General features: G+C 42.7%; 1 protein-coding gene across 2 annotated transcripts in view; it reads right to left on the reverse strand.

Moving 5' to 3' along the window:
* sema6a (sema domain, transmembrane domain (TM), and cytoplasmic domain, (semaphorin) 6A) overlaps positions 1 to 15,711 on the reverse strand; it is a 128,039-nt gene that overhangs the window by 32,636 nt on the left and 79,692 nt on the right. For both annotated transcript variants that reach the window (XM_080433069.1, XM_080433068.1), the window contains exons 7-13: positions 15,451 to 15,541; positions 13,841 to 13,960; positions 13,184 to 13,272; positions 9,362 to 9,579; positions 7,296 to 7,427; positions 4,290 to 4,445; positions 1,216 to 1,389 (exon numbers count right to left, since the gene is read on the reverse strand). In XM_080433069.1, the coding sequence (XP_080289195.1) occupies positions 1,216 to 1,389; positions 4,290 to 4,445; positions 7,296 to 7,427; positions 9,362 to 9,579; positions 13,184 to 13,272; positions 13,841 to 13,960; positions 15,451 to 15,541 (980 nt within the window). The remainder of the gene's footprint in view (positions 1 to 1,215; positions 1,390 to 4,289; positions 4,446 to 7,295; positions 7,428 to 9,361; positions 9,580 to 13,183; positions 13,273 to 13,840; positions 13,961 to 15,450; positions 15,542 to 15,711) is intronic.

Consider the following 15,711-nt stretch of genomic DNA (forward strand, 5'->3'; position numbering starts at 1 on the left):
CCGCTGGCCGATTTCCCCTCATTTAGTACGATTCTAAATACACACCATCTCTCCACTGCCCTCCCCTCCATGTCCAACACACACACACACACACACACACACACACACACACACACACACACACACACACACACACACACACACAGCCGTATAATGTATTAGAGACAGATCCCAGCCTAACACAGGCTTGTGTGTATGTTTCCTTTAATCAGCCGAGGGTCTGGAGGAGCTGGGCTTTGCTGCGGTCAGGAGCCGCAGCGCTCCGCTATCCAGAGCCCTGGGATGTGTGCCTTTAATTTAGTAGCTGCGGTTGGACAGAGTGTAACCTGATAAAACTCTTTTAAATGATAGAGTAGCCATCTGGCTGGCTGGCTGACCGGCCCGGCTCTGTGGCTCAGGGGTTGGGGGGAACTGGTACTGAGGAGGCTGGTGGGTTGGTGGGTTGGCCCACTAGGGGACATGGTTGGAAACATGCAAAATCACACACACATGTGCTCACAGACACGCACGTACGCACGCACTGTATCGGACCAGTAGCTATAAAGTATCTATGGGTTGCTCCCTCTTTTACTGCTGTTTCTCTTTCCATCTCTCCCTCACTCTATCTCTGTTTTCCTCAGATGCGTACTGCTAGCCCCCACCCTTAAACACACTTATGCAGTAGCGTACGTACGTACGCACGCACACTAGGCCTGTCCCCGACTAAGGATTTGTTTAGTCGAATATAATTGGCGACTAATTGCCAGTCGACTAATAATTATTTTTTTATTTTTTTATTTTTTAGGGCCAAAATACATTTTATTTCAAAGGGCCAAGTCTACACAGTTTGTTTTGTGTCTCCAGCTGAGTTTCTAGTGTCTCTATCTCTCTCTGGAAGAGGTTGCACATGAACTCTGCAGCCGCACTGAGGCGCTCCAACACAAACAATACCAATACAAAGACGAGGAATAAGAAGAATAAAGTGGAAGTTACGTGTGGTTGCAGGTGTAGACTTGGCCAAAAAAACAATTTAAAACATTTTTGGCCATAAAAAAAAAAAATCCGACTAGATTCGACTAAGAGACACGCAGTCGACTCGGACCCCCCGCGACTAACCAGTCGACTAGTCGACTTAGTCGAGGTCAGGCCTAACGCACACACACATGTACGCACGCACGTACATACGTACGCACACACACATGCACGCACACAAACATTGCGGCCAGAGATACTCACTTGTCAGGGTTGTAGACGTTGAGTTCCTCCAGGAACAGGCTGTCATTGAGGAGGCCAGTGTTCATCTTGGCCAAGAACTTGAGAATGATGCCTTTCTCTGAGCCCAGGAAGACCACAGTGTGGTTCTTATGGGGCCCGGCGGCGTTGTCAACCGCGATGCGCGTCAGACGATACCTGGAAGAGGAGACGAAGAGGACACAAGTACAGTAGCAATCGATTAGCCAGCCAATCAATCACTTTGTTGGCGTATCCCCAAAGAGTGTCATAAGGAGCCCAACGATACAATTAGACCACCATCATATAGTTTGGAAACATGCCGAGCATCACTAGCGGGTGCCATCTAGGGTTTGTCCCATTCTAAAAAAAATTAAGGATCAAACTAACTAAATGTACATCCCTGAGTACAATCAGAGATCGAATCACACAGTCAATCATTTACTATATCATCCATCAGATGATGTCTGATTGAGGATCACAAACAACATGTAATGATTTCTTGACGACAGTTACAGTAGTCAAATAATAAACCAACTATGGTAGTGTTGAGCGATATCATATGAGACTAGGTATCGTCTGGGATATCTTGATATGGCATTTTGTCTTTTCCTGGTTTTAATCCCTTAAGACTCATTTCATACTTTAAAAAATTGTCAAAAAATGTGTAAATAGCCGAACCTCACAACGTGTCACACCACAACACATTATGAGCTTGTAGATTGGCTATTTTTGCTATCTTTGACAATTTCTGAAATTTGTATATTAGCGTCATAATACTATAGTATCGTGTAGTGATATCGAGGTATTTGATAACATTTTAAATTTGAATAAATAAAAAAGAATTGTGATATTTGATTTTGTCCCTCCCAGCCCTAAACTGGTAAGTCCTGTCAGACTGTTCATGAGAATGTACCAGGTATGATCTAAAATAGCAAATAAGTGAGCTAACTGGCCAGGTACAAGTGTCTGCTAATTGTTGTACTGATGCCTTGGATGCAACTAGGCATACCAAGCACGACAGGCTGGCCAAAACACCAAAACTAATCCTACGGGCTGTTTACTTTTAGTGACTCTCCAAGGTCTTTAAACTCAAAGTGAACCTCCTCGGATGTGACTATCTGTCTCCCAATTAGTTCTGGGCTGAAAGGACCTCTTAATGTTATCAAACATATCTTCAAATCTGTATGTATTATGCAAATCCCTTTGAATGTTTTTTTTTTATTAATTCAAGGAGATGGCAATTAAAGATTAAACTTGAGAGCTTATTGGGGAAAAAAGGAAATCCTCTTGTATCCTTAGGATACAAGAGGACCTTGTGAGAGTTTGCCATGCGACCTGAAGGAGAACCTAATGTACAAAAAACTATTTGCTCCTAAGAAACTATTTTGGTTGTAATGAATGTAAATGAAGCGTGCTGAACAGTAAGGTTTACAATATCAGCTCTTTAATAACCCTGGCGTCCATATTTTGGGCATGTGGCGAACATTGAAATTGAACATTTTAAGGGTTTGAGTGGTTACGGCCATGTTCTCTTATTCCATTCTCTCCTTTTGTTTCTGTCTTAGATGGCATTGAAATTCTCAGTGGTTTTGTCCAATGAAAGCAACCGCTACGTAAAGCATGGCTGTAGCTCCAAGGACTGTGGCAATGGGATTTGGTCTCATTGAAATAATACAATCTCAAGGACTAAGACATTCACTGTCTTTTCCCCATTCAAAGTAATAGGAATCTCAAGAGGAGGGTTCTTCAAAGTGCCCCCTCACTCTCTGCCACTGATTGTGTGCACGGCGAGCTGAAAAACCCTGCCATAGTAGAAGTCATAAGGACACAATAGATAGGCCTTTTCCAATTTGTGACAAAAACTGATGCTGGGTACTGAGATGTCCCCTCTGGCATGGCAGGGACAAAGCCCTATTACAGATGCTGTTTCCAGTCGACTTCCCAGAGTCAAGACTAATATTCCATACAGAAATTAAGTCATAGATACTGTACTATAAAATCCCTCCCCACCCCCACCCCACCCGGTTCTTTCTGTCTCTCTCTCTCTCTCTCTCTCTCCGTCTTCATAATGTCAATGGTCTTTATAACTTACATAAAGCTGTTAACTACTGCCCCGGCTGCGCTCTGTGCAGTGTCATTTCAAATAAAATGAAACAGCCTGACCTCTGATTATATATATAAGGCATTAAGTTAATGAAATGAAAGGTGAGAGGTGCAGGAAAGTCGTGTGCATTCTAACAAAGACAACACAGACCGGGTCAAAATAGCACAGATTCCATTCAAATGATTTGTAAACCACATGAAAATAGCTTCATGCAGCCTGTTTTGAAAGTGAATTTACCATGGTTACAGTTAGTCAAGTGCTTGGTAAGTTTACAATTCCAGCTCATCTCAAGCATCTCTAAATTTAAAGCTCAACTAATTGGAATTCAAAACCATTTCAAATGAAAAGCTAGATGTGTTTTGCTTCCGTCTGTCTGTGGGCTAGTTTCAGGTTGCCAATGAGATGGCACTCTGCTGTCCTATACCCCCAGAGACTGGCTGAATCGTCGGTGTGTAGCGTAGCCAAATGCCAGACAGACCTTCATGATCAAACGGCCACAGCCAGAGAGCACTTGCTTTGGGGAATGGGCTCAACTCCAGAAACTCTGGATGTAAGCCAGTCACAAAGAAGAAAAACTCTCTTTTGCCCAATTTGTTCCTGGTAGAAAATGTCCCCATTTGAATAAAAGGGCAATGTGTGTGGAAAAAAAATAAAAGTTCATAGAACTTTCATGGATTACAAAATTGATCAGTATATCTTGCACTGTGGTTACACAGTACAATCCTCAGTGGTAATAATTTATCAATTTGTAACTCAGAGAGCGTACAACATTTGCACACTCTCATTGTTAAATTAACACTCAGGATTTCACCAGTAGGCCCTTAAAGCAGGTCACAGATCGCATTCTCATAAGACATGACACTAGTGGATTTGAATGAGTCTTGCTGCTGGAGCAACAAGCCATTTCAAACCGATTTGGCTCCAGGCCTAGGGATGAAATGGATCAATGAAGCCCTGGGTGTGTAACACTCACCGGACCATGGTCTTGAGGAACCAGGGTCTGTTGGCGATGGAAGGCACAGCCTCGTCCATCAGAGGGTGCATCTTGATGAAGTTCAACGTGTCATCTGGGAACTCACTGGACAGCTTGTACCTCTCCAAAGATGGAGTGCCAGCACAGCATCCAGGTCTGAGGAGAGGAGAGGAGAGGAGAGGAGAAGAGAAGAGAAGAGAAGAGAAGAGAAGAGAAGAGAAGAGAAGAGAAGAGAAGAGAAGAGAAGAGAAGAGAAGAGAAGAGAAGAGAAGAGAAGAGAAGAGAAGAGAAGAGAAGAGAAGAGAAGAGAAGAGGGGAGAGGAGGGGAGGGGAGGGGAGGGGAGGGGAGGGGAGGGGAGAGGAGAGGAGAGGAGAGGAGAGGTGGATGAGGGCAAACAAGGAGCAGAAAAATAATTTGGATCAGAAGAGGACTTGTAACATTGATTGATTGTTTTAGACAGGAGCTTAATTTAACTTCAAATCAATCAGGGGTGAAACTGCAACACTAGCCCTTCGCACTGAGATGCTTTGATGAGAGCAGAGCAAGAAAATGCCTTGTTTTCATTGGAATCAAACACGACACACTTCCTATCTACCATTTCTGTTTATAGGGAACCGACGGGAGCTGCTTGTAAAAGTGAAGCAGCCTTTTGATAGTGTTACTCTTTGCAGACATCTCACCCCTAAGAGCTTGTAAAACCACTTTACTGTACCCACTTCTGACACCCTGATGTGCCACATAACCCAGGCCAGATCCATGGAACATTAACCGGCCGGCTAACAAGATAGAGACCCTCTCCTAGTTAACCAATGTCAACCTGGCATCCATATTTTGGATGGGTCATTAGTAAACCAATATGTTAGTAAACCAATATATGGTATGCATCACAACTCATTGTGAGCTTGTAGGTTAGCCATTTTCAATTAGCCGAAATATAAAATAGGACTTAAATGATTATGGTAATCAGAAAATACAGTTTAAATGGAAATGTGTTATTCAGTCTATTGTCTTTATCTGGTTCATATTGGAATACTAGAGTCAGTGTTACTGACAAAAACAATGTTTTTTCATTAATACTAAAGCATACATCTCTGCAGTAGGGCATGAGCTCACAAAAAATCCTGTGCCATTGAAAAAGTAGAAAAATAAATGTCTCTTTTAGATATTTATAGTTATTTGTTCTATTTGCCTTAAACAAATCCACTCCACCAAAAAATATTCCATTCAACCTTTCCTTGTATTTCTTTTCAGTATAAAAAATGCATTAAATCACACATTTTCAAAAGTCTGCTTTACATACTTTCTATTGCACACTTTCAGTGCATTAACACTGGTGATAGCCATGTCTGAAGATGCAAGAAGAGCAGAACAGAGGCAGACCTTTCTCCAATTCAGTAAGCAAAATGTGTAAATGATTCAGTATGATGAGTGTAGCACTAGAGGAGCAGTCTACTGGGGCCGAGCGGGGTTAAGCCTAGTCTCTCAAGCCAGACAGCCTTCGAATGCGGAGTCTGTAACTGCGCCTCATATCTGTATTTCATTCCTGTTTGTGAAAATATCTTCAAATATCTTTATAATATTCTGGAATTTCCATTTTTGCCAAGCAGCAAGCTAGATAGGCTTCGATTAATTGATTTACAGTAGGACTTATTTACATGACGGCAAAATGGAAGTGGGGGCATCCGCATTGTATTCTAATAATCCTCAGCGCTTCCGATGACTGTTTATACTTTGTTATACAACTGTGTCGCGTGCGAAAAATAGCCACTATTTGCTATTTACAGTGTGCGACGGAGCATAAATTAAGCATTACAGCTCTCTGTTTGCAGACAAAAAAGGTCTCACCAATTGGGGTGACCGGAGGCTCGCACTCACAAGGGGAATAAATGGTCTGTGCACTGACCATTTATGCTCCTTGTGAGTGCAAATACCCGAGGTGGAATCTCAGTCTCGAGCCCCATTTTGTCTTGTGCATGTCTCTCCTTTCTCTCTGCCCTCGGTTTCCTGTCTATATACGCTGACCTTATTTGAAATCAAGCATACAAATGCCACATACGGTCCAGCAATCTAAAATAAAAATAAATCATCCCAGTCAACCAATGCACTACAGCTGGTTTTATCACATGTCGTTACCGCAACTTTCCCACCGGATCGTAGTAACTTCAACTTGGCGATGCCCCTAGTTGTATGCTTATACATTGGACCTCCATTCTGATGTGAGAATGTTGAGACATACTATTATTTATTCAAATAGGATATTTGAATGTGTAGGCTATAAATAAGTATGGAACTGTCACTGAAGTCTGTACGGTTTAACAGCTTTTATTTAATATTAAAACAACAAGATGTGTATGCAGATTCAAACACACTGCCTTTACTACAGCAAACAACCTTTATAATTGTTTTATAGGTTGGTTTTTTTAGGTTCAAGATTACATAACTTTTAATATGTTATTGGCTGTTTGTGTTCTTTTTGGAAATAATGAAGTAAAATAACGAAATGTCGCAAAAATATAAAAAGCTACTCATATATTAATTTACTTATAATGACCCTATAAAGTTTATGTTGTTTATAGTATAAACAATTTAGTATAGGTAAGGTTTAGAATCCCAGGCTCTCGCCGCTCGCACCCCCCCTTCCGCCATATGGGAATGCATGCGTGCACACGTGCACACACACACACACACATCCACATATCCTGGCCCAGTTATTTGTAGCAAGGGAAAGGAGTGCAGCTCTTAGCAGGCTAATTAGGGAGCAGTAGATGAGAGATTGATCAGCCTGGTGCATTTGTAGAATTAACCGTCCATCTGCAAAATGATCTCATGCTTCATTTACTGATATCGAGCTCCTTCTTTGATCCTGTTGTGTGTGTGGGGGAGGTGAGGTAATGTATTAGTGTGTGTGTGTGTGTGTGTGTGTGTGTGTGTGTGTGTGTGTGTGTGTGTGTGTGTGTGTGTGCACGCGACCGCGCGTGTGCATGTGCGCAATTAGCTGCTGTTACCTTGGCTTGGGGACCCTATCCTCAGGAACAGGTGTCCAAGTGGAATCTGAGGATTTCTGTTCTTTGAAACGGCCTGTAAATGCGTTGGCCACGTCTGCCATGTCATATGCACACACCGCTGAGCCCGGAATGCTGGAACAGACAAACAAACAATCATTTGTTTTCGCCATTATAATATTTTGTTATTTAGATTTGACCTCACACTTGTGAGTCACTCTGGATAAGAGCGTGTGCTACTGTGAATGCTGAAAATGTAAATTCAAATTGTAAATGTAATCTCACTTGATGTTATGGTACCACATTGACAGAACATCATTGAGCATGTGCATGTATTAAGCCCACTATACCACAATGCAAAGGTGCATTTGAGCATTTATATTACAGTAGTGTCTACTATCACTTAGAATTGTGCACTGTTGACGGGTCAAACGCCTGACTGTTCTCATCATGTCATAGTGCCATCAGCAGTTTAAATGTAGATGGAGTACAGTATATTAGCTAACAAACATAATCAGCAGCAACTGTACACATTCCTTTCAATTGCATTCATACAAGCACGGGTTTCCCCAAATGCCTTGAGGAAGCATAAGTTCAGCATAAGTCCACTGTTGGGCCAAAAATATGGGAGACAGATGATCGTATTGTTGCTATTCATATAGAGGGGGGGGGAAGGGGGCACACACAGCTTGTTGTGATAGCAGCTGAGCCACTGGCTAGTGGCTTCTGTATCCGTCTGTTTGGAATCAATGCATAGTGCAGCACTGACTCACTTTTCTATTTCCCACACATCTGCTCACAAAATCTTAAAACTAGGAACTGTTCAGTCGCTATCATTCACTCTTAAAAATTAGAATCTCTCATCTCTGTCTCCTTCCCCGAACTCTCTATCTCTACAGACCAGTGGGGAGTTTTCGGAACGCCTTTCTGGCTATTGCATCATGGGCTAGACACATCATGCAGTCATGGGCAGACAGAGCACACAAGGGCAGTATTATAGAGGACAAGGTCAGGGAACAGTTGCACTGTTCACCTCTTGGTCTGGCCACTAAAAGATGGTTACTAGCCTGTAGCCTCTATACTGGATAGGCACAGAGACTTACAGAGTCATACAGTATCTATTTATACCAGGCAGCTACCAGGCCAACTACACAGTTCAAACCTGAGTGTTAATTTAACTTTGAGAGTGAAGAAATGGTTCAATTTTTACACTCTCACTTACAGGTCCATTACCCACTGATTTAAATTAACACTCTGGACTCAGCCATCAAGCTTGGAAAGGCAGTCAACCAGCCAGTCAGCCAGCCAGACTGACAATTAAATGAAGGACTGGAAACCCCTTGCAGTCAGTGAGTGTTTCCTCCAATTTCACCTGCAGGCTGCGAAATGGAAAGTTAATGCCCAGGCTCAAAACCGCTGCTTATAGACAATTTTGGCTGCCGCTGCTTCATTTGATTTTAATGTCCATTAACCATGCTCAATTGCATTGTCACAAGCAATTGTCTTATCTGCTAAAACGTAACCATAAAATGGAAAATTACAATATGTGTCAGCTGGGCTCATGGTAATTTTCAATTTAGATTAGAAAAAAAAACCTCCCAGTCTATGAATACGAGAGCAGCTCAGAATACGAAGAATGAAGGGGAAAAAAATAAGATTATGCACCTATGTGACAAAAAGGCCAAGAAAACAGTTTTGACAGCCGAAATGAGTGTCGCCCCAGTGGCCACAGAAATTAAGTGTCCCCAAGGGACCCTGAGGGCACTGCCGCTATGAAAAAGGTCAATCTGTTGTAATGAAGTAATTACAGTTCACATGTGTTTCAAACTGCGATGATGGTTGTCATTCACAATCTGTTGATTCTACCTATTTGAAATAGTTTATTCACTTAAACGATTTAAGTGTTTAAATGGGTAAAATTACCTTGTGAAATTACTCAACGATTTGTTAATTAATGAATCCATCTCCCACGCCTCATCTCTAATCATTGAGATCTCTATGAGTCATTGGACACTGCTTTCATTCAGTCACTCATTTGCCCAATGCATAGTGTCATCAGCGCACTGCACCTGTTATAGGGAGTGGAGAAGGTCGCCATGACTACGTCGCGTCCGTTGATATGAATGACGTTCGTCACAGCCTGCAGGATGTTGAAGTAGAAGTGCGAGTCCCCGGGGATGGAGCAGTTTAGTCGGGTTTTGAGGAAGGAGGTCCATTGTTTCTCCAGGACGCGCTGCGAGCCACCGCGGTCATTCTTGCAAACCCTGGCCACCCGCGGAAACATCACCTGAGGAGAGGAGAGAGTCACTTCAAGCCTAAAGGTCCTTACACACCGGGGCGATTTTTTTCATGCGAATAATACGTTTTTTTTTAAAACCTTATAAAGTCAATGCAAGCTTCCACACCAGTTTCGCGGAGCGAAAAAAACGTCTTTTAATTATTCGGAACGAGTCCGAATTTTGCGTATATTCGCATATTCGCCGGTGTGTAACCGCCTTAAGTCTTAAGCCTAATTTATATTTTGTTGTACAACCCTGAATTGGGTTAGATCTACACAGGCTATGGTACGCCCGGTGCTGGAGTATGCGGTCCCAGTCTGGCACAGTTCCTTGACTGTCGGCCAAACTAAAAGACTGGAAAGAGTTCAGAAACGGGCTTGCAAAATCATACTTGGCCGGAGGTACTCGGGATACACAGAGGCTCTCCGTACCCTCACATTGTTCACCCTAGCAGAGGGAGCGCACTCAACTGTGGCTCGACTTTGCCAAGAAGCTGTTTAAGTCCAACTTCAAAAACTGGCCACCCCGCCTCAGGAAGGAGATCTTTGGTCGGCAAACAAGGAACACAAACACACTGGATATTTCAAAATGCCGAACTGAGAGATACAAGAAGTCACCAATCCCATACATGTGCAGACTCTTAAATGATAGTGGATTTTAGAGATTGGCAATTGTTGATTTGACACTTCATATTGTAATCAGCAAAATAATTCAGTGTTTTTGATGGCACCTGTCTTTTTAAACCTGTGATCATGCTGAAAGCTGAATAAACATAAACATTAAAGAGGTACAAAATATATGGGGCTCTCACATACCACAGTAGTGTCAAACCTCCTCATCTAAGTCTCTATTGCATGTACCTGCATTTCCCCTACTAAGCAATTATTTAAATCCACTTACGGTAAATGCAAGCCATAAAATTATTAATATCCAAACAACACGATTATTAATTATACATAAGACAAGGCTGTTTTGAGACAGATGGCTTACTGTTGAAGTAGCTTAATTGAAGCAAGTGAAATATAACTGAGAGGAAACGACTTGTATTTTGTGGCCCTCATATAAAGAACACACGTGCTTCTACGTATCATGAAGTCAATGTTTCCTTACGTGGATTGTAAACTTTAGGGCCCAATTACCACAAAGGAAAGCACAATGGTGTATTTTATGGCTACTGTATTTTACTACTGTATTATTTCCAACCGATGAAATCTGTGGCAGATCGCTTGTAAGGGCTAGCATGAGGTTCCATCAAATAGTAAATTAAAGATATAGCAGAGGAAATCTGTGTGTTTAATACAGCGTTAAAGACTCTGCACCTGGCAAGAGAAATTCAAAATATATGACTTCAATAGAGGCCGGTGCTGTAATTGCTACTCTGCAATACGATGGTGTAGTCAGTATTGTAATTAGTCGTTGTCACACTGTACTTACAGCAATAAATCTAACCCCCAACCTAAAATTACTACGTAGAGTAAACACTGAATGTGAGTGAACATGCACTTAGATCAGATCCCATTGCACACTTGCACACACCCACCCACCAACACACACACATGCACATCACTGCACAGACACACGCCCACACACAGTGCACCTATATACAGTACCCACCCATCTAAAGCACACACCAATGATACACAGACACACACAGACACGCACACGCACACGCACACACAGGGGACTGTTCACTGACAGATAATGCAGTGCTGAGATTATAGAACATGCACTATGCAGGACAGGTGAGACTGCCTGTCAGCTGGATGCATAATTATGTCAGCTTTGCATTTCACAATTCAACTTACTGAACACACCCGAGCACTGTCTTCCCTATGTCTTACTGTCTACCTTTAAAATAGCTACATGTGGCCACTGTGTACACACACGCACGCGCGCACACGCACGCACGCACACACACACACACACACACACGGATATAACTCATATAACTGGAACGAATATCTACTTGAGGCTTGATAATTTGATTGATCTAAATTCAAAATCATGCTTCTGTTTAATCCCCCGTCCTCTTGTATGCTGGAGATAATGGACTGGTAAAATAAGTAGGCCAAATGCGTATAAACGAAGTAAACTGTGGAAGGGCTTTTGGTAGTGGCTTTATTGATTGTGTTACAGAACACTGATGACTGTTTACATTGCCAAGGAAAGCTCGCTTAATCAATTAAAATGGAGAGATATCGTTTGTCAAACCGTAAATTACTCTCTGAAGCATATGGCTCAAGCCACAGGCATAATTATACCGACATTCCTTTCAAAGTGCTTGGTGGATTTCAGAATTCCCTGATCTGTATTCATGTTCTGTATGACTCCATCCTGTCAGTTTGGACTGAAATTCCATTATTTCTGAGCTTCTTGTTACACCTGAGTTCTACCTACGCCATCCCCCCACCCCCGTTCTGCCTTTCATTCTATCATGAAACTACATAGCGAAAGATTCCATTTCCATAATGCTATTTTCTTCCTAGCTGGTATCCAATTAACCCACTCAGACCGGGAAAGAATCTGTGTCATTTTTATATTTCTTTGGCTATTCAAAAATAGCAGACATACAAGCTCATAGCGCAGCACCGAGTGCCGTGCTATGAGCTTGTAGATCTGCAACAAGGTTGAAAAATCGTGAAAATGTGTGCAAATCTTTGAATATACTGTAATTTATTTTTTTTTAAGCGATTTTTTTAACTCAAATCTGTGTTTCTGGGGGATTCTACAAATGTCTTCTAAATCCTAACTGAAAAAAATGTGGTTGCTATAATCAATGATTATCAAACGTTTTCATGTCAAGGACCCCCAAAATTATATATATTTGGCCCGCGGACCCCCATCTCAAAATATGTTGTTCCAGGGACCCCCCAGAAGCAAAGATTTGAGTAAAAAATGTTCGCTTTAATATATATATATATTCAAAGATTTGCACACATTTTCAAGATTTTCTCAAAAATAGCAGATCTACAAGCTCATAGCGCGGCACTCGGTGCCGCGCTATGAGCTTGTATATCTGCTATTTTTGAATAGCCCAAAGAAATCTTAAAATGACACAGATGCGTTCCCTTCCCGGTCTTAATGGGTTAAACTTTCTCCAGGCAGAGGTCTAAAACTGAAATGAGAAGATTAATAGAAAGAATATGTTACTATCCCTCTGCTGTTCAATCAGGGCGATGTCTGTTTCTCATTCTTCGTTTCAACGCTCTACTGGTCCTCCCCCCCGTCTCGTTTTCACAAAGAAAGTTAAATGGAAACCCTTTGCTGGGAAAATACTCAGACACAGAGGACAAACAGTAGCACGAACGGACGGATGCAACGTGCAATTCAACCAGGGTATATTTAGACTTCCAAATAGATTTCCAGACATCCACATGTTTATGCACATACTTCTTTTTGAAACTATTTTCGGTCCCACGTCCTGTCCGGTGTTTATCAATTGGTGAAAAACATTTGGCCACTTTGCTACCCCTGAAAGCCCTCGTGCAAGTTATTTGATACGCCCATTTCCTATTTGCTTCCTGAGGCACTTCCCGCCTCTCCCGGTAAACTAGGAAGTCATCGCTGATTAGAGTTCAAACAATAGAGGAAGAAACGGGGGCTCTGCCTCACCTTTCCCATTGTGTTGTATTCCATCGCAATTTCCCGAAAGAAGAAGTAGATGAAGCCCCCATAATCAACAGCCTGGACAAAGTAGGGCTCTGGAAAGACGAGAAAAAAGACAAAGTGACATTTTGCCATGACAAAGCAGAACTGACACCGTATTTCAGACCAAATAGCTGTGAATATCTGTCACATTATGAGGAAAGGCCCCAACAGTGAGTCTGGAGTGCCTCGATCCATCATCCTACCGTATCAGCGAGGCGATTTGCATGTAAGGAATTTAGTGTGTGTGTGTGTGTGTGTGGGGATCTCTCTATTGAGAACTGACAGGTTGGACTTGTGGTTGTTGCTCCCACGGGCATAGCAATTTCCTGGCTGCATCAACAGTGCCGAGATAGGTTGGCAAAATGACTGCATCAAATAGAGCGTGTAGCATTAGCATAACTGCTCCTGCATTTCATACATATACACAGAGACACACACGGGTATCCATGTATACACAGCACATAGGCTACCTGTATATTTCTACACGTACACACACACACATACATCACAACGTCACAAACACGCGCATGCACATCCAATCCACAGTTTGTTTACGAACTCGTCACTCAGCCTTGTGTTCGGTAAGTGTGACGACTCTGTTTGTTAGCCCTTTGCACTCACCTTTCAGCCATTTAGAGTCGTGCTTGACAGTACGCAGTGTCGGGCTGTCTCCTAGGCTACGATAGATGACCGCATCGATTGCAAGGAAGTCTGTTACCGTGGCCGAGTACAGCCTGCCATCTGGAGAGAGGTAAAAAAGAGAGAGATGGAGGGAGGGATAAGGTGTAGAGATGGAGAGGTAGTGGGGGGGGGGGGGCAGCAGGGAAGGTAACGGAGAAAGAGAAAGATGGAGAGAGGAGTAGCGGAGAGAGTGTTGAGTTTAGTCGAGCACATTTGCCAGGAGAGGAAACACACAAAGGCACTCAAAGGTTAAATTTCCCGGTGACTGGGTAGATAGACATGTTTTAGAACTCTCAGACCTGGTTGAGATGGGCAACACATGCAAACAGGCTGGGCTCTCTGACACTAAACAAACAGTCTGCACATTGGCCCTAACGTGCATGTGGACATGCACACACAATTACGATCGCTTGCACACACAGTTCAAACCTACAACAGAGCAGTGCACTCATACGTGTATATGCACGCAAGCAGTGCCATAGTTCCACACACGCACACACCACACACCACACACACACACACACACACACACACACACACACACACGAGAAGTGAACACTATACACCACTGGTATGACCTCAGCCTGCCTTGGCTATGACCACAGTGGAAACTCAAACTACATAATTGAAAGGATAGCAGCGAGAGGAACCCTCTTGATTACTCAGTGCTTCCAACTTCATCCAAGCAGCTCTGCTACAAATTAACTGGTCAACCCTGTAGGAATTTCACTCTCCTCCTTGGCTATAAACACACAGAGGGAGAGCGCAAATGTCCATAAACTGGTTCACGGTTCAAGTATGAACTTTAGAGCTGAATGTATTTAGCAGGCGTTTGGACCGATCGCATCTGAAGAAACGTCGACCCACCGCCCCCCCACCGGAAAGCTGACTCATTCTGGTTTCTGCGATTTATTTTGAATCTTGCACTCTTCAAGAGAAAGGGGAAGAGAGAGAGACAGAGAGCAAGAGGGAACGAGAGAGAGAGATACCACAATATAAGCTAGTCTTGGTGCATTTCCAGGAGAGCTATAACAAGCGGTGGATTCCTAATGTAGAGCAAATGTGCTCCCCCAGTTCTGTCTATTACTGGAGCGTGTGTAAAAGAGATTGTCTTTTTTTCTTTTTTTATAACATATCGGAGAGCTGCCATCAGAATATTATTATTATTAAGAACCATATTAAATGCAACCGCAACTAATCCCCATGTTCAAATACACTCAACTTTCCCATCGAGTTCAAAACACGTCCCAGTAGTGTTTAAGAACAGCCTGAGCCCGAAAGGAGGAAATCTGGATTAACGTTTCTTCCTCATGGAGGCTCAGTGATCCAGCAGGATCACGAACACAATATCTATTGTCTTGTGTGGTGTATAACTCTTCTAAAGGAGCTGAGTTTGACAAAAAATGTCACTACGAATGGGCCATCGACACGTTCTTTGGCATCTCACTGTCAGAACTAATAAACAAATGAAAATGAACATACATTTGTGTCGACATTACCAAGTATGACGAGGCACAGTACACAGAATAAATGCTGAAGTGTTTTCTTACCAGCAAAGAGTGCGACATTGGCGTGCTTGGCGTCATATGGGCAGCGTGCCATCCCACTGATCTCCTCTCCCAGAGCTTCCAGGTTGTCCAACTAGGGTCACAAGTGAGGCAAAAATAGTCAATATAGTGTTATGTTATATAGCAATACATTGGAAGCATGTTTACAACTAAGAATTGAAGCTAATTAGCATAGAGGCTGGTTGGTAAGTGGGTGCGTGAGTCCCGTTGCTCTGCGGAACGAACCCAGTTCAACTTTGGTGG

This window comes from Gymnoscopelus braueri (genome assembly GCF_963280865.1).
Source record: "Gymnoscopelus braueri genome assembly, chromosome: 7".
Classification (NCBI taxonomy): Eukaryota; Metazoa; Chordata; class Actinopteri; order Myctophiformes; family Myctophidae; genus Gymnoscopelus; species Gymnoscopelus braueri.